The sequence below is a fragment of the Anastrepha obliqua genome, chromosome 3, assembly GCF_027943255.1.
Source record: "Anastrepha obliqua isolate idAnaObli1 chromosome 3, idAnaObli1_1.0, whole genome shotgun sequence".
NCBI lineage: Eukaryota > Metazoa > Arthropoda > Insecta > Diptera > Tephritidae > Anastrepha > Anastrepha obliqua.
Window position 1 is genome coordinate 83,229,785 of NC_072894.1, and position 19,308 is coordinate 83,249,092.

The window sequence follows — 19,308 nt, forward strand, 5'->3', positions numbered from 1 at the left end:
TATAGCTTTTCTTTATTTTCGTATTCTATGACTCCTCCAACGACTAGTTTCGTCCATCTGTACCTGATCAGGAATCAGTTCCTCCTTATAGTTATGTCGATACTCCGAATGCCCACCTAACGTCCATGACGGCCATGGAGAGTTACAAGCGTGAACAGCAACAGCGACAGTTGCAGCAGCAGTTGCTACGCGAACAACGTGAGAAGCTCGAACAGTTGGCACGGGAGCAAGCGGATGCGCTACTCACAACAACATCCGCAGCACCTTTATTCAGTACAACAGTAGCAGTAACAACAGCAACCGCCAATACAGTTGTCCTTTCCGCAGCTAATGGCGGTGCGAATGTGGCAGGCACAGCCGGTAATGCGATTGGTTCGGGCTCTACTTCCGCAACAGCCGCAGCGACAGCGTCTGGCGCGGATGACACAGCTGCTAACTCTTCGCAGGCGGGTGATAGCGCGTCGTTGGTGCCATCCGGCCCGCGGCCATTGCAAATGATGATAGCACCTGGGGTAAGTGCAGTTGAATTTCTAACTCACACATACATACTTTATACAAGCACTGACGCACATACACCCGCAAACAACCACACATAATACATTGAGGTATTCATAAACCTTAAGCAGCCTTGTTCTCGATAAAGTTAACCTTGCATGATTGACGATTAAAAGTAAACTTAAAAGAACCTTAACAGTACTTAAGGTGAGCTGGAAAAGTCGGCATACATAGGAGTTAAACGTTTCACTTCATGGATATATAGCGAATTGAATAGAAAGCAAACATATACGTATAGACTGCGCTTCAGAGTTATTTAGACTGAGCTTCTCCTCAAATTTTACCCTTTAAGAGCAGCACAACGAAGGTTTTAGTGGCAGCTATACTATTTTAGGTGAAGTAAAGGGTTCTGACTGATTTCCGCTGGATGTTCTTAGTGTGCCATATCCTACTATACCAATAAAGGTATTTCAAAAAAATTCGTTTGGCAATTTTGAGTTTATTTTAGCCAGTTGGGTGTTAAAGCGTTCCACAATAAAGTTATAAAACATAAAATTCCACACATTCTTTAGTATCACTAAGGCCAAAATAAAAATTTCATGAAGGCAGCCAAAAAATGTGTGCTATTTACGAACCCAATTCACTATCGAATAACAGAAACAAAGCGGTGATTCTAAGGATTATCTTCTGGCAGAAAGGGGCCGTGATCAAATAACGATGATGCGGCTTAAACGATGTTGTTATTCGGATAGCATAAACAGTCCCTGTAAATATTTTTTGGATGCAGCAGTAGTGGTAATCATTGGCACGATATATGTAAATCCGGGTCATCCCGGCAAACGTAAAACCGATAACTCAAACGATCGCCAAGCTCGGATTAGTGGCCAAGAAGGTTTTTCAGTACATATATGATTGTCTCTATTTTTTGACACATGTATCATGCTTCAGAATACTTTCTCCCAGAACTAGCACGTACATTATTTCTTAGATATTTGGCCGAGTTTCTGCTCCAATTTGTCGAGTGTGCCTTGATGTTAGTGGGATAATGAAAGAACCCGCAGTTTTATGCCGCTTCCGAAGAACAGCTGGTTTTTATGAGAAGCTTTTTCATGGTAGAAACACACACAAAGAGGTTGCCATTGCCTTCTGGAGGGTGAACGCTACTAGAAAATGATTTTGTGTAATTTGTGATTTCTCATGCTTATAGCTAATAGTAGTCACGCACTACCCATTCGGTACGGTGTATGTATGTAGTCGTGCAAATCTATAAAATTGGCACATATAGTCTTTGTTAGGTAATGTCACAGTTTTTTAGATAATTCTGCGATATGCTCACTGGATGTACGACCGAAAAGCTTTGAATTAAGCTTGGCCTTACGTTTTACGTGACAGTACTCTCTTAGTTCCGATGACTTTAACGAGTAAAAATTACGTTCACAAGAAAGCAAGAAGATTTACTATATCATCTATAATTGAATTTAAGAAGCAGTCTCGTAATGAAAGCATTATTATAGTAAGATACTTTTAAGATTCTAAAGTTATAAAAAAATGAAAAGTATTTTTTGCGACATTCATATTTAGAAAAATATATATTTTTTATGTATTATGCTGGTTTCATATCGAGATAAGGCCTTCAACCAACAACGCGTTTACACACACACATACATAAATATTTATACACAAGCAAAATTTGTAGCCACATATAGTTTCTTACATCCACCCACTCCTTTATCGGCATTTTTTAATCGTTTTAGTAATCGTATCTGTTTAAAGTTGAATTAATTAATCCGTTTCACTCACCAAATCACTGTGTTGTCTGTATTGTTTTAAACTAAAATATAATTAAGTAATTTTCATTCAATTACAAACTCATAAGAGAAATATTGTCTTCTAATTATTTACATTTAACTTTTTTTTATTAATTTTATTTTTCTAAATATAATTTCAAGCGCATCAACAATCAATGGATCTGTATGCAGGGAGTATTTTGTAAATCATTTTCAAAAAAAATAGCCGGTTCATTAACAGTATTTGTTGCACGTTATTTACGTTTTCAACATGCAACAAAATGTGGCAACTAAATAGCGCTTGAGCACAGACAAAACGCGCATGAACAGACAAGCAAACGCCGCGTGTGTCTGTCTGGTGTAAAACTACGCCTCATTTGTATCTTTATTCGTTCGCGTGATAATCATAATCACGTGATTAGTTGGCACGCAAGCTCGCCGCCTTCGTGTCGGTTGCCATTGAACTTTTGTTATACGAGTATTTTAATTGCATTTAAATTGGGATGCTCGTTTGTTAGCCTGTTGAATGGTGAATACAGGCGGTACATGGCTTAAAACGTAAAGCAAATGAAAATTCGTCATGAAATTAAATTGGGATGTATTTATTTAAATTATGTTTCTAATATTTTCGATTTACCTAGGCCATCCCTATGCCTTGCAGATCGGGGCCAACTGCTGCTATTTTTACCTAAAGCTCCCGAAAAATTGAACATGGACGGTTCATTTTGGCTCTCCTATTTATCTGAAACCCAAAAACCAAAACAATTATTAATCAGTATGACTGTAGCTATGTTCCGTACTAGAATAAAAAAAAATAAATTTGACAAAACGGCACGGTTTTGAATTTGACACTCTAAAAATCGGGTTTTTATCAGCCTTTTAATAAAAAAAATAGGAAGTAATTGAAATAATAATATAATTCTAGTGCGGGCGATTGCCATTGATATTGAGAACAGCATATTAAAATTTCAGACGATTCGGTTGAACAGTTTTTGTTTTTTTGACAATACCAGGCCGAAAAAAGTAGCACTCGTTATCAATTGACCCAGAGCATCGATTAGTTCTGGCAAAACAACGTTAATGGATGGAAATCACAAAATTCCTCCTGCAAAGAACGCCGGCCAGTGACTAAGTTTGGTGCTTTAACGCCAAAGTCGAAGTAAGTTGATCAATACGCTCCTGTCTCAATTTACAAAACACAAACACAAAATGTCATATAAAAGGCATCCCTTATATTACTCGTAAAGTTAATGTGATTCCACATGAAATACAAAAGGCAACCCTCGTATTTGAATATTACTCATGAAATTAATGTGATTCCACTATGAAGCTTTCAGGAATTACTGAGCACAGTCTCAGCTAATAATGAAAAAATATAACAATCGATAGTTGAGGATACAAATAAGATAAACAAATTTTTTTTTTTAGTTTTAATTTTTAAACAAAACAATTTTTTTAAGTTTATATTGTATTATCCTAAAAAACCAATTTATAAAAATTTTAAAACCAACTGAAGTTATTCCATACCAAGACACTAGAGCTACATTTGTATTTGGTTTTTGCTTTAGTACAAGTCATAGAATCGGTTCATTTTTGACTAAGTTATGAGCATTTAAACAAAAAATTTCTTATGTAATGAAAAAAATCGATTTTGAGCCGAAAAACAAAAGTGCCGATAAATCTTGCTAAAATTTTTTTTCGGGTGAACAAAAAAATACGTTTCTCATTATTTTGACCAGAGGGCAACATATTTGAGTTACATCGAAATCGAAGAACATGTCCCGAATAGCCCGGTTGAATTGAAATGGAAAGAATCAGAAATAAATATTGACAGTTTGGACTAATTTAAGCAAAATTTGACAATTTAGAAGCCTAATATATTGAAAAAAGATCAAATCAGCTGCTCTACTGATAGCACCTGTAATCATGCGATGGATTCGCAAGAGAGAGTTATTTATTATATTAGGTACGCAACTAAGTTCTCGCTGTTTTTTCATAAAAATACAAATTTGTTCTGAAAAAATGGTTACAAGTGAATCATTGAAAGTATTGCCCTATCGCTGGCTACTACTTTTTCCCATATTTCTGGTAGATCTCGTATACCGTCGCGGTAAAACTGCCCATCTTTTGAGGCTATCCAAGGATCAAGCCATTTTTTAATGTCTTCATGTCCCATCGATCGGAACAGCAGATAATCGGACGGCGCAATATCTGGAGAATATGGCGGGTGGGGTAGGATTTCCCATTTCAGTGTTTCCAGGTAGGTTTTAACGGGTTTGGCAACGTGAGGCCCAGCGTTGTCATGCTGGAGAATCACTTTTTCGTGCCTCTCCGCGTATTGGGGCCGCTTCCCGCGCAGTGCTCGGCTCAATCGCATCAATTGAAGTCGATACCGATACCCAGTGATGGTTCGCTTGGTTTTAACAGTTCATAATAAATAACACCAAATTGGTCCCACCAAATACATAGCATAACCTTCGCAGCGTGAATATTCGGCGGAGGCGACGACGTAGAAGCATGACAGGGCAGTCCCCATGACTTTATTTTCTTCGGATTGCTCTAATGTATACACTTTTCATCACCCGTCACGATGCGATGAAAGAAACTCTTCCTTTTTGCCGCTGGAGCAGTTGTTCACAAGCGAAAAAACGACGGTCAACATCCCTTGGCTTTAACTCATAAGGAACACAAGTCCCCTGTTTCTAAATCATTCCCAAAGTATGCGATCGCTTGGAAATAGATTGGCGGGTAACTCCTAATACTGAAGCAAGCTTTTCTTGCGTTTGACACGGATCCTCATTGAGCAATGCCTCCAATTCAGCGTCTTTATAGGTTTTTGGCCTTCCTTCACGCAGACGCTCGTCAACATTAAAATCACCGTCTTTGAAGCGACGGAACCAATCTCGGCACATTGTTTCACTTAAAGCAGCATCTCCATAAACTTTTTGTAGTTCTCGATCCGCTTCAGCCGCCATTTTTCTCGAATAAAAGAGGAAAATCAACACTTCCTGCAAATGACGATTATTCGACACAAAATCAGACATTTTCACAAAACCAAAAGTATATAATCACTAATGTGTCAAAGCAGTTCGTTTACCATATGTCTAAACTTGGTTTATGACGTTTAGGTTATGTTAGAATCGAGTAGCAGACACTGCTGGCGGCATCTATTGACAAACAGCGAGAACTTAGTTGTACACCTAATATTATTATTCTTTCGGGTACAAATAGGCTTCCATGTTATTTTGTTTTTTGGCATGCATTGTTTGGTGTTTACCTCGGGTTGGTGTCGAAATTCTGTCTGTACAAAATTCTAAAAACAAAATTCTGCTTTTTAAAATTCTGCTTTTTAAAATTCTGCTTTTTTAAAATTCTGCTTTTTTAAAATTCTGCTTTCAAAATTCTGTATTACAAAATTCTGTATTAAAATACAATGTTAACAATGTTAAAGAGGTTATGTAATTATTTAATATTATTATTATTTTTTATTATTATCCGAGATATTAAATAAAAAATAATAATAATAATTTTTTCTTCAGTTTCGATAGAATCCACAGTATTTTTGCGTAGAACTTCTTTTCGCGTGGGCGGCCTTCGGCCGCGCTTCAAAAAAATAACCCTCATCAGTCCAACTCCGGCGACGCAATCCACCGTATTTTTGCGTAGAACTCTTCTAAAAAAAAAACGAACAGCTGCGAAGAATTATTAAAGTAAGAAATGAATTAAGTCACACTACATATTTAAAAAGAATTGCAAAAAATATTGTAATTGGCTAAACTAAAATATTGTTATCGCTAAAACATACCTATATGTATATTTATGAATTAAATGTTTATTTTGTTACTTCTTGTATGACGAAAATCACAAAACTTGAATAAAGCAGAATTTTTCGCATTAAACATACAGAATTTTGAAAAAGCAGAATTTTAGAAAGCAGAATTTTAAAAAGCAGAATTTTAGAAAGCAGAATTTTAAAAAGCAGAATTTTAAAAAAGCAGAATTTTAAAAAGCAGAATTTTTTTGCAATTTACAGAATTTTGTCATCCAGAATTTTGTAAAACAGAATAATGACACGCTCCCGTTTACCTCATGTGGATTAGTTTTGGTCCAAAATAGACCTGGTCGCTGAGAGCGATATGTTGTTCAAAGATATGTCATGCACCACAAAGCTTTATAACTGATGTCGGCTGAAGCTTGTGTTGCCTTAGGTTAAAACAGGCATATGTCCCAAACTACAATACCGTCCACTCTGTATAATCTAATACATACAACTTTTTGGCTGAATCACTGGAATTAATATCTTTATAATAGAGACAACTCCACGTCGGTGCAAAAAAAAAACGAAACCGTTTCTTCCGCGGTAGAGATTACATACGTTAGAAAGAGCTGGCTATAAGTATAATTCCGAAAATATATGTAATGTGCTGTGAATATTTTATTTACTCTACTGCATACAGATCCTTCGCTTTTTTATTGCAGTTAACTTGCTACAGCGAAGTATGATGAAAGTAAAAAAGAGTAAACAAGTGAAATTGAAATTGTTTGGATAGTAAAATTATGTATCAAAAAAGCGCTGGCTTTTTGTTTTTTTGGGATGACACTCTTGAAGCAAATGGGCGAAATATAATTCAATAAATTAATTAATTTTTAACCCTAGAGTAGAGTGTACATTGAAGTAAACATTATTACTGCCTATGAATAAAATTTACTCACTTCCTTTTTTAAACAAAATAACTATTTCTCATGTTTGGATGTAGGTATTCATTATTTAGCAAATTAGTTTACTTAGCATCAGCCCCAAAAATGGTTGATAATTTACCCCAAAAAATTATTAAATCCCTGAAAATTAAAACAGATGGCATTGTCAACTCAAACCCAAAATTGGGGTTTTATTTATAACTTACAACACTAAGGTCACTCTGACGAAATATTTTTATATTGGCACGTGATAGTCCTATGAAATGGAAAATTATTTAAAAAAAAATTTCATCAAAAGTTGTATATTACTGATTTTTCGCCTTTACCGCTATTATTGGCTCATAATTGGCAAAGGTATCTAAAATAACAACAGTTCTATGCCTAAAGAACGAGGACAAACCATTTCATTATTACAAAGGGTCTTTCAAAAAACGCGCCCACATGTTGTTTTAAAATAAAACATGTAATAACTTAGATCATCTCCAGTTTCAAAATTTTTATTCAAAATACATATCTTAACAATTATGTATGTGGGAAGCATGGCATCATTTAAATGTCCGCCATGAGTACGTCTACGGGCTATCACAGGAGAATTAAAATTTTCAAGAACTCGCTCGCATATTATCGAATTGAGTTCAGCAATCTCGATCCGAAAGTTGTGTTTCAGCTCTAGAATCGTTGTTGGCTTATTCACCTAGCCTTTACTTCTCAAAAAACCTCAGTCTGGTCTGCCAGTGCTTTTATTATTCTCGACAGAACCAGTTTTTTTTAATTTTTCACCAACCTTTGAATTGTCAGCTCATTCGGACTATTATTTTCACCAAAAAAATTATGAATTTTGCCATATGTTGGTCATAAAGATGGACGCGTTGTTCTATCCATAATAAAAATTGAACATCTGTTTACCTGACAAATGTCAACGATGGCATAAAAAACAGGTACCGTCTAGGAATTATTCACTGCTGACATCTGGACATCGCTTTTGAAAGATCCTTTAAAATTTGTTTAATTTGTTGTTTGTTTGTATGTTTGTTTTATTCCTCCACTTTTGATTCGAACAAAACATAAGCTGCAAGCTTATTTAAAATTCTCCGATTTAGATGAAATACACACGGTTTGGTTCGATAACTTCTTTTATCCATGATGAAGGTCATTTCATGATAATTTTCATAATCGATAAAAAAGTTTTAATCATTGCGTCATTTTCATAAGTCTACCTTGAGAGCAGTTTTGTGCCATCAAGAAAATTTTACAAATGCTTGGCACAAATAAAATCCAAACTTTCTGAGCTTCTGGTGGTCGACTGTGCGTTGCCTTGATCAAATGCAACTCCAACGAAAATTCTGGCCGCTTGTTGCCGCTAACCTTCAGTTGTTGCATAATGGCATACGTGTCCAAATGCCGATCTGACTCAAGAATGTATGGAATTTTCATTTTTTTTACTCCATTTCGAATCTATCTAACTCACTACTCGCACCACCAAGCACGAAATTGTTAAAGAGCTTTTACTATATGCCTGTAATAAACTCTTTAACACAATAGAGTTATCTAGTACAAGATTATGCAGGTTCTTTTGTGATGAAGAGGAGTCTATGGAACACTTAATCATCAACTGTGAGGCATTATGTCACAGAAGACACAGAATCCTGGGCTCGTACCTACTAGAGGTGGAATACCTACAATTGCTCCCTCCTAAGGAGCTGGTTCGATTTCTCGGTATACTAAATAATTATAATTAAGTAATTTGGGTCGCACAATAGACCAATCTGGTCGCAGTGCATAAAGGTCTTAGCCTAACCCGTAAAACCAATACCATTCACATTACTGTTTAAACATAAGGGAATTTGAGGAAACGAGGAAGTGGATATGCTAGCCAAAGCAGGCGCTAATCTTCCAATGGCTAGCATGGCCGGTATACAACCACCTCTCTGTATACAGCGACTAGATATAGATGCAGCAAAAATTCAAGAAGTGAATTCAAGATGGGAAAGAACCACCTCATGCAGGATGCAAACTTTATTTTATCTCTTCTCAAGAAAAAGTGTCAACTTTGTAGTGGGGATACTGACGGGACACTGTCTCATGCCATCGTATAGTATGCAGCCAAGCTGCAGCTAGTGCAGCATGCACACTATGTAACGATGTCAACGGGAGAGGAATTCTGAAACACCTACTCTGCCACTGTCATGCGTTTAGCAAAACTTGAATAAACTGCTTAGGCTATGCATCATTTTCAGCACAGTTGGCAGATCAAAAACCTAACAGCCTACTTAAATTATCCAAACTATGAACAATATTAAAGAAAAAATATAAAATAAACTCTCCGTGAACTGTGTTTATTTCTGCAGCAACAGTTGTTGCATTTTTACCACTTTTATAAAAAAAATACAAAATATGTTTCTTATACGCGTTCGAAGATTCCATTTTATTTTTTGACAACACGTACTTCTATCCGCGATTAAAATCACTTATTGAATGCACAATATATCAAAGAAAATATAAATAGTTCCGTTACATTCCGCGAATAATTTTTTGTACGTAAAAATCGTATAAAAGTGAAATTATGGGTAAAATACGCACGAACTTATGGACTGACCTGATAAATAGAAAAAATCAAGTCAGCTGCTCCACTGATAGCCTATACCTGTTCAAAGTGCCTTGAGCAAAATTATATTTCTCATTTCATGGCATAAACTTTTATTTCTTGTCAGAAAAACTGTACACTACAAATAGAACTACGCAAATATTCGTTTTTAAGAGGAGTGAGTAAAGTTTGCATTCTAGGGTTAAGGCTTAAGTCTTGATGGTACTCAGTAGTAACGAAAAGTTTACATTGCATAAAGTGCCATTCTTATATCCATTTAAAAAATACTTAGCAAAGAATTATTCACTAATTGGTTTGCTGCAGCAACTTTCTGCCAGTCTACTTTTCTGTTGATCTACACTTCTTGCGCATTTTTATTTCAATTTTTGTTTTCCTTTACTTCATCATATGGCATCTTCTCTAACAGCTTTTGGTAAATGTTTTATTTTAGGTGTACAAATATCTTTATGTATACAAAAACTTTAAGATATTCATTAATTTACTAAAAATAATCCGATAATTAGATGTTCATTTCAATGTTTCGTAAAGTTGGTATTTATTTCACTTCACCTACAAGCCCACATATGTATACAAACACAACTATATACTTATATACAAAATATTAACTAACCCTAAAACAACTATAACTACTACAAATACAACTACAATTTCAACTACTGCAACAACTATAACATAACAAACATTTCTTAACCCCCACCAGACCTTACGGGGAAAGAGTAAGGAGGTACAAAAAAAATTATCAAACATTTCATCTATTTTTTGCAAACTTCTTTTTATTATATAATTCATACAATTTATAAACAATGAAACGATTTTGGATATTTGTCTTGGAATTTTAAAGGCTGCAGCATTTCTTTAGCTACATACATAAATGCCCGAACATTTTACAAAAGCAAGAATGAATAATCGATTAGCAAATTTTATTTTTCTATTTCCTTCATCATTCGCGAGAATTGAGGAGAATTATTTGTTTCGCATTTAGCATTAATAACTATTGGAGCATTTGCAATAGTTTAAGAAGAAAAATCTAATAAAAATAAATTTTCAAGTTTAAGCATTTTTCTATTTGTTTTCTATTTTTTCAGCTTTTATCATTAGTCATTCAGACAGTCCTTCTGCCTGGTAAAAGCGACTCCCATTTTTATCAAATCGTGTATTATATTATAGTTAATAATCAATTTAGGATGAAAAAGTGGTCGAATTCCGAAAGCGATTGTATTAATATAGTATTGTTTTTTTTTTTCACTTAAAGTGCTTGCATATTCTGGCTCCTGCAATAGAGCTTTTTGAGACTTTTACTCTACAAATATTCTGGCCGGGGCCACAGCATTTTAAGTGCTCCCCATATCTTTGTTGGTCATTCCATCCTAGGTAGGCAAAATCTTCGAAAATTCGCCTCATCAAATGCAATGGAATCCTAAGTTTACAATATTGGAATTTCTCTTTGTTGCTTTTTAATTATTCCCCCATTTTTTGTGCGTGCTTTGTTTAAATGGCTTTCCCTTATAAATCTCCGGGAAATGGTGCATTCCACGGCTAAGAAAGCCAGCCCTATTCAGCTCAGAAAAACGTTAATATTGCGCTGGTATGTAAAAGCATATGGATTCGAAAGATAAAGCATGAAATACGCTAACTTTCTTATGCTAGAGGCATCTGATATGGTATTCAACAAAAGAGCGACAACTTGCTGCCTCAGCCTTCTCAACAAATCGTCATAGTTTTTATCCTAAGTGGTATTTATTTATTTACTTATCCCTGAATAAAACCGATCGTCAAAGACCTACCCATAAATTATTAATTCACATTTATTGTGATTATTGAGAATGGCTCACATGAACATAAAATAATCAAAAATACAAGAAACACTCTTCCTTTATGAAGTGAAGCGCATATAAAAATACCAATCGTTTCAGAAATACAATTTACAAAAATATATGTCTAATAAAAAATATGTGTATATTGCTAGTGTGACGAAAGTGCATATTTCAAACTTAATCGTAATCATAGTCAACATACAACGGCGCAGGATCGGCCGGAGGCAGCTCTTGCATAGCTAACACTGGCGGCACGGCAGTCGGCCGCTCTGCAGCTGTTAGTGGCTGCTTCAGCTTGTCCAACAGACTACCTATATCGAACTTCACCGTCGGCACTGATATGCCTTCGGCTGCCTGTAACCCGACCATTTGTGACGAGAGAGCATCGACGTCTTGTCGTGCCGCAAATAATAACTGATCGTGTGCCGCCAGTTGCAGTTGTGCCGTTTGTGCCCGTATCGCCGCCGAAGCCACCTCTTGCTGAGCATTTTGCAGTGCCGCCGTCACACTACGCACATGATTTGCCGCCTCCTCGAGCTGTTGTTGTGCTGAATTCGCCACCGCTTGAGCTTTCTTAATTTCAATTGCCTCAAGCTGGACTCGCGCCTGCGCTACATACAAATGCTGTACAAGTGAGTGTAGTGCGCGCGTTTTGCCCTCCTGATCTGTGAGCGAGGTTGCCGGATTAAAGGAATTTGTTGGCATTATCGTGTCCTCAAAGGAGGCATTTGCTCCGCCCGCTCCACCCTTCACCGTCATACAAGTGGTCGCTTCCACTGAATGCGGTGGTGTTGACTTTTGTGTCGGCTCTTCTTCTGGTAAACAAGTAGTCGTTTCGGCTTCTATCGAAGACGTTTTATTCGATGCCTGTTTAGACGTTGTAGGTGGTACCAAAGGAGCTGGTGTAGGTGGAGGAAGCTGATTATGGGGCGGTTGCGTTGGCTGATGTGGTTGTGCTGGTTGTATCGTGGATGTTGGTTGATCTGGCTGCCCATGCTGAGCAGACGTCTTTTCATTAATATGCCCTGGAGGCTTTGTAGTTGCACCCGGTACAATAGCTATGCATGTAGTTGGCACGGGACCATGTGGGCTGTTTGTGTGCCCTTCGATATTTTTTGACGGTTCGGTCTCTAAAGATTAAATTTAAAGTTAAGCACTTCATTGTCACAATGCTTTTGTACGCACCACATTCTGTTGTTGTTTCGGCTGAACGCGGATACATAACATAATCAGATTCAGATTCGTTTGGACGATAGTCTGCATCGGCGAAGTCCGCACTCTGCATATAATCCATATCATCCTCCGTATCGGGGTCCAAATAAAAATAATCGTCACTACGAAACGGTATTGGAGTTGTACTTGTAATGTGCAAAATCACCACCATAATTACTGCGCGAAATCAAATGAGAAATGTAACAACAAATATACAATATCAGAATTGAAAGTGAAAGATTTATATCCGCGTGGCCTCACCAGTCCATATGCAGCGCCTCAGTTGCATTGGAATAACATTTAGGGTTCTTTGCTATTTTGTTCTCACTCGTATTCTAAAAGCAACTGGTAAAATGCGTCTTGCTAGAAAAAGAATAAATAAACAAAGTTGACGTTCGATTTCTATTTTGTCTAAAAAAATTCAATGACAGAGTTTCGCATTTTTCAAGAATACGAATAACAACAGTAAAATAAAAATTTGAATTTCATAAAATTTGAAGTTAGCATAAAAAACAGAGAAAAATTACATACATACATATGTAAGTATGTAAATAAAATTTTTCGAATATATGTATGATATGAATGACATGACACAAGTCGATCCAAGACCAGAACTGAAAAGTGTTTAACTAACAAAAGGCTTATTTTCGCATAAGGAGGAACATTTTCTGAAAAAGTCTGCAGATTTGTTGAAGAAAGTCGCATATCACTTGTATTTATGTAAAATAAGTGATTTGCTGCCAAATCTTATATCAACCCGGTATAATTGCGCTTTCAATGCCTGACGAGTATCACTGGTCCTTAATCCAATGTCAACATCTGAATACTGAATTTGGTTAGATTAGACGACCTGCTCTTAGAAATAGCTCGTTCGATGACTAGAGAGGCTCTCTGTGGTGCCCTTGAAAGATTTATTCGATCTTATCCTATCACCTTTTTAAGCCATACAATCTTCAAGCAAATCTAATCAGCCCATCCAGCAAAGCTATCAATAAACTGTACTCATCATCGAATAAATGGATCACCAGAACTTCAATAGTCCAGTGACTTTTTGATGTTCTCATAGGAAGCCGTAAATTCGAATTAGAACCTCAATAAGCGATACTCTGTTATCATCCACATTGGTCCAAAATTGGTGTTGTAAACTGGTCTATTCTTCTTTTCAACTTGTGAAAACAAGAAGCCCAGCAGGACATGTAGCATAGGTATGCTTAGATTTCACGTGCAATCTCATTCGCTTCCTTAAACACCGTTTTCCCCCAGAACTCGCTACAAAATGATGCTGTGTATTCGAAGAGATTGTACGAATTGTCCGCATTCTTGTACACATTTCAAGTTAAGCATTACCGATCGAAGGCCCTTGATCACAGCTTCATTACACATAAAGCAAACGAGTTGTGAATGCCCATTATGCCTGTTAGCTTTGCGGAGATATTAGTTGCATACAAACTTTGCAGTAGTCTGAAATTCTGAAAGCTTTTGTCAAGGAGAATTACAGAGCGAAGGTGCCAGACTCTGTTCCCTCGTCCATAATTTATAATCCTATTGCCCGTGTGTGCAGTTTTAATCGCACGCTATTACTGCTAAGTGTTTTTAAAGTGAAAAATAACATGAATTGATGGAATGTTAAAGAAAACACCCGTCTGGAGCGCTTCTACACATCAAATTAATCAGTCGGACGCTACATTCAATCACGCTGTGAGGGCTGTTTTCCCCTGAGCTAGAGCTGAAACCTTGACAAATTTAACAACTGTTGGTGCGGTATGTTAAACATATACGGGTAAAATTTCTTATTATATTCTCCATTGCCTTATGCTTCGATGTTAAATATAGGAGTTTTTCTCTTCTTGATGAAGCTTTACGGTCCCGTTACCTATAAATCTTCCGGGGTCCTATATATTCAAGGCGTGGATAAAAAGTAAAACTGCCACACATTCCAACCACTAATAGCCGGCACGGCAGATATTCGACAGCATGTTCTGCTGCACCAAAACCATGTACGCTGAGACCCCTAGCATAGTTTATTGAGCTAGGCCTTCACGATATAGTAACAGCGAAACAGCGTCGTAACAACGTTTAAGCAAGCAGTGTTTTGCTCTGCCCAATCAGTAAACTTAGTTCTTCCACCAACTGTTTCGTCGTGTTCATTACAGAACTCTTCATTTAAAGCTGTGCGCTCCGAATGAGATTTAACAGTCCATTGCTCGTTTTCTGATTGACGACTTGCTGCAATGGTTCTACTTCCCGAAGCAAAGTTGCAATGAATTGAATATTAGATGCATCATCAGCTATCGGTAATCGTTACTCCGAAATAAAAATGATATCGTCACAATCCCAGTTAGACAAACGATGACTAAATTGAAATGGCAGGAAGGGCATAACCCATTTAACGGAACCTGTCAATTTAAGCACTTTTTGATTAAAACAGGATTCTTTGCTTCGACAAAAAGTGAGCGTATCTCTGGAACAAATGTTCTGTGGAACCATTTTTCAAATAAAGCCATCCAAACACTTTTATTTCCTTTGTCGACAATAGGATATCAGTCAAAAAATTTCATATTTTTGCTCCAGCAGCATTTGTATAAGCAAATAATTTTTTATTCTCTTCTTACTGATCTTACGCACCGGAGTCGAGGTTTCTTCTGAGCGCACATGAGTTGTACCTGGTAAGAGTTTCCAAAATAAGCCGGACTCATCGGCATTGTATATCTGCTCTTTTATCAAACTTAAATTCATAATTGTTTTGTTAAATTTGTCCAGAAACGGATTGATCGAGTCACCTATTTTTCACAATCGCATTCCTCTTTTTGAAGTTTGCAACGCAAACATTGCTAGCGAATTTAGGCATGTAATAACTTTGGTTTCTCTTTTAGCATATCACTTCTAATTTGTAAGGTTTTGCCCTTTAATCCGGAAACCAATTGAACAAGGCTTTTGCACGCGAAAGTGTTTAGCTAAGCATTAATGGAAATTTCAGCATTTAATTTGTTCAGAATGTCAGCTTTTTCTTTTAATGTAAGCAGCGTAAACTTTCTCTTTGGCATTATGAAACCACACCATGCAAAAGTTGGGCGGCACTTCCTCTAAATTCATTTAGCTGCTTCAATCTAAAAAATCTCATTACCAGATTGGCATCGACAGTACTTCTTCAAGCTTCACTCTTAAAAATACAACGTAAAAAGAGAAAAAAAAACGAGGTTAAAATTTTCTAATGTCGCAATTATTGAGCACGCAATGAAAAAAATTGTGTCGCAAGTATCGAGTTTCGTCGAGTATATATCACTTAGGTGGTTAAGATTCACTTAGCGGTAGCGCCGCTTTTGAACATAATGTGTTCCCTCGTTTCGGCCTCCATTCTGAGAACTAACGTTTTCTGGTAGAGATTAGATTTACTGGCAGGAGATACTCGAATCATCAGTGCCTCGTATAACACCAACAGATAATATCAAATAAACTTTTAACCTTAGCAACTGGCTAATACCACCCCTTGTGTGGACTTTGGTAGTGGGCTTACCAAGGATTTCCAGTACTATGAAATACCAATGCATTTCATTTAGATTTTATCATACTAGACGACCTGCTTCTACCCAATCCCAGAAGACCGTAAACGTCTTTAAAGACATTCTTAACCTTAAATTCCTATGGCATATATTTCGGACTAAAAAACAATGAGAGAGATGCAAGAATTTTGATAAGAACCCTAAAGCCAACCCAAGCCCAGAAAACGAACTATATTATGCCATAACATAATATGAAATGAGATCAACTCACTACAAGTAACTATAGTGCAAAAGCAAATTAAATCTTACTTGCATATGCAATTTTTTTCTTAGGCACAGATATCTGATATCACGGATATCCCAATCCATTTCTGACTCACACCAAAATAACTAAATAAGTTTTAAATGCAAAATTTGTTCTTTAAAGAATTTTAAACAAAAAATCATAAGAAATGCATTCGAAATGCAACTTGTTGCTGACGCGATGCTGATAAAAACAAAAAAAACTGAATGCACTCAAAGAATAAGAAAGGAAACTACAATGAAAAGCCTAAGCTTTCAGTTGTAACAAATAAAAGGTTTAATCTGCAGTAGAGAAACTTGAGAGCAAGGATGTAGAAATTACTCGCTGCGTATGTGCATTGTGCATATGTACATATACATACCTACATGCGTATATACCCGCAGAAATGCTTATGTTCAAAGCAAATGTGCAAAATAAAAAATGAAACAATTGCGGATGCTGCGCCTCAGGACGTGTTATAGTCGCGCGTTCATGTGGCAGCAGATTTTTATGGTGCATTTATTTATGAGTGTATATTATTCGCTCATATGTAGCTACCCATCAGGAAATCGACTGCTTCGAAAAGTATATCCTCTTCACTCCTAATCCAAGTCTATGAAGTATATCCTGGCGTCACACCTATAGTCAGTCCACTCTCGTCTTGGCATCCACGTTACTATTTTCAGTTAAAATTTTGAAGGCGTACAAGACTTAGATTTCTTGTAAACTAGCATTATGACAGACAATAATGTCAGCCTTAACATCTAATAGGCAGTGGAGAACTGAAGTCATCTCTCGACCCTCAAAACATTCACAGAATAAATGCAGCATCATGTCCGTAAAATACTAAATCGAAAGAGTTAGAGTGGAGTGAGCAAGAGAAATATTTCGAGATGAGTATTAAGGCTGTGGAATATGACGCACTGAGTTAGGGTATTTTTCTGAACTGTTAAAATTACAGTGTGGTGAAACATTAAGACTTACCATATTTCTTGGACTGACTAACATTTCTCGCTAAAAATACGGCACTTACTTTGTTTGCAAATACAAATCAGCTGATTAAGAAGTTTGCCAGTACTTCAATAGCATTTCGCATCATAGTTAGAACTCAAGGCGAAGAGAATATAGAAGGTGACGTCTTACGACAACCGCTACTTTATTCTTTGCGATTTTGACAACGGCTGACGTCGTGCGCCACAATAATACAAAACAAATAAACAAAGGAAAGATAAATTACTTATTTGTGTGAACAGCCTCGTAATGAAAACGAAGTGCCGCTTGTCAAATTGTTGAAGCGCAAATGAATATAAAGCATTGTGACAAGAAAGTGTGTGTGTGTATGATTTATTGTGTTTGGCAATTTCTATTGCTTTCGCCTACTCTTCCTCTTCACAAACAAGTTTTGCGCTTCCTTTTGTCTGTATATTCTCGGAGCATGACCTCGTAGCTAATTCGGAAGACACCATCTTGCCTTCTATCATTCTTGGTTAGTACTCATTCATACTACTCAATGAAATCCCCACGAACTACTTCACTTTTGGCAGTAAATTTTTCGCCATGTTTTGCTTTTGTCTGTATGTCATTGCATATTTTATTCCAATTCAAAGCAAACACAAAAAATGGAATTTTGTGAATCATTTGTTTTTAAACAGCTGACTTTGATAGATTTTCTGATTTGCTCTACGGCCCTGCCGTATACTTTTTTTAATTATATAAAGATTTAACGGATTCTGAAATAAAAATTAATTAAATTAATAAAATTTAGGAAAATGATCTTAGTGCCTGTTTATATTAATAGGAAGTTGATTGTGGCGAATTCAAATGCGGGAGCTCCACTCACTTGGTCATATCTTTCCAATGGTGTTCTAGCTCTAGAATCATTTAATATAGTACCTGCTGGTGATACAGAGAAAAGGGAAGATCTACATTAAGTTGAAACAACTAAATTTGGTCACCCTTGGTGTTTCTATTTTTCATTAATTTGGCTGTCACGTAGTTTTGAAGTCGGCCCAAATCGCTTAGGTGGTTAAGACTTTAAGAATTGGTTTTAAGAATTGGAAAATGTTTAGTTTTAACTCGATTTTAAAGCAAGTTAAGACCATTAAAGGTCTGATAGTGGAATAAATAAAATAAAATAAATAATTGGCGCGTACACTTCTGTTAGGTGTTTGGCCGAGCTCCTCCTCCTATTTGTGGTGTGCGTCTTGATGTTGTTCCACAAATGGAGGGACCTACAGTTTCAAGCCGACTCCGAACGGCAGATATTTTTTATGAGGAGCTTTTTCATGGCAGAAATACACTCGGAGGTTTGCCATTGCCTGCCGAGGGGCAACCGCTATTAGAAAAATGTTTTTATAAATTTTGCTTTCACCGAGATTCGAACCAACGACCCCTCTGTGAATTCCGAATGGTAATCACGCACCAACCCATTCGGCTACGGCGGCCGCCGTAGGAATATTGGAGGCAAATAGTCACTACTGGCAATCCTGGAGTTAGAACTCTTTTTCTTCGTCCCCCATAATTTTCATACTTCATTTGTAATATCACAGAAAGTGCTTGCTATGCAATTTTAATATATCCGTGACTTAGACTTAGACCAATTTACCCGCTCGCTCTCAACGAATGGACGATGTTCTTAGTACACATAATTATGTACAAATCTTCTTCATGGTATCACTGTTTTTTTTTTTAACTTATGATTTTCTAGCTCTTTTTCGACTAGTTCGCCACTAATCGTAAAGCAGATTTTTCCTGTGGGGTATGCGGGTGCGGAAACGTACATATCCTAGTAATTCTAAGCGCGATGTATCCATATATACACCCATAAGTATATGTATACATATGTGGATATAAGTACGTTTGCCTACATAGTCGTTTAGTAGACGGATGCGAAAAGTGCTTTCGCCCACTCAGT

The 19,308-nt window shown here is 36.7% G+C and overlaps 2 protein-coding genes across 7 annotated transcripts in view; one reads left to right on the forward strand and one right to left on the reverse strand.

The window, feature by feature from the left end:
- The window catches only part of LOC129242751 (potassium voltage-gated channel protein Shab), a 164,112-nt gene that overhangs the window by 96,597 nt on the left and 48,207 nt on the right, over positions 1-19,308 (forward strand). For all 4 annotated transcript variants that reach the window (XM_054879565.1, XM_054879566.1, XM_054879568.1 and 1 more), the window contains exon 6: positions 48-512. In XM_054879565.1, coding sequence (XP_054735540.1) covers positions 48-512 — 465 coding nt within the window. The remainder of the gene's footprint in view (positions 1-47; positions 513-19,308) is intronic.
- On the reverse strand, positions 11,416-17,504 carry LOC129242752 (levansucrase). 3 transcript variants are annotated; one of them, XM_054879572.1, is made up of 4 exons: positions 17,428-17,504; positions 12,873-12,974; positions 12,585-12,788; positions 11,416-12,529 (listed from the first exon to the last, which is right to left on the reverse strand). In XM_054879572.1, exons 2-4 carry the CDS (start codon positions 12,898-12,900, stop codon positions 11,577-11,579), a joined length of 1,185 nt encoding a protein of 394 aa, XP_054735547.1. In that variant the 5' UTR covers positions 12,901-12,974; positions 17,428-17,504; the 3' UTR covers positions 11,416-11,576. The 3 variants fall into 3 exon arrangements, with proteins under 3 accessions (XP_054735547.1, XP_054735545.1, XP_054735544.1); XM_054879570.1 differs by lacking the exon at positions 17,428-17,504 and adding an exon at positions 17,379-17,423; XM_054879569.1 differs by lacking the exon at positions 17,428-17,504 and having other exon boundaries at positions 12,873-13,054.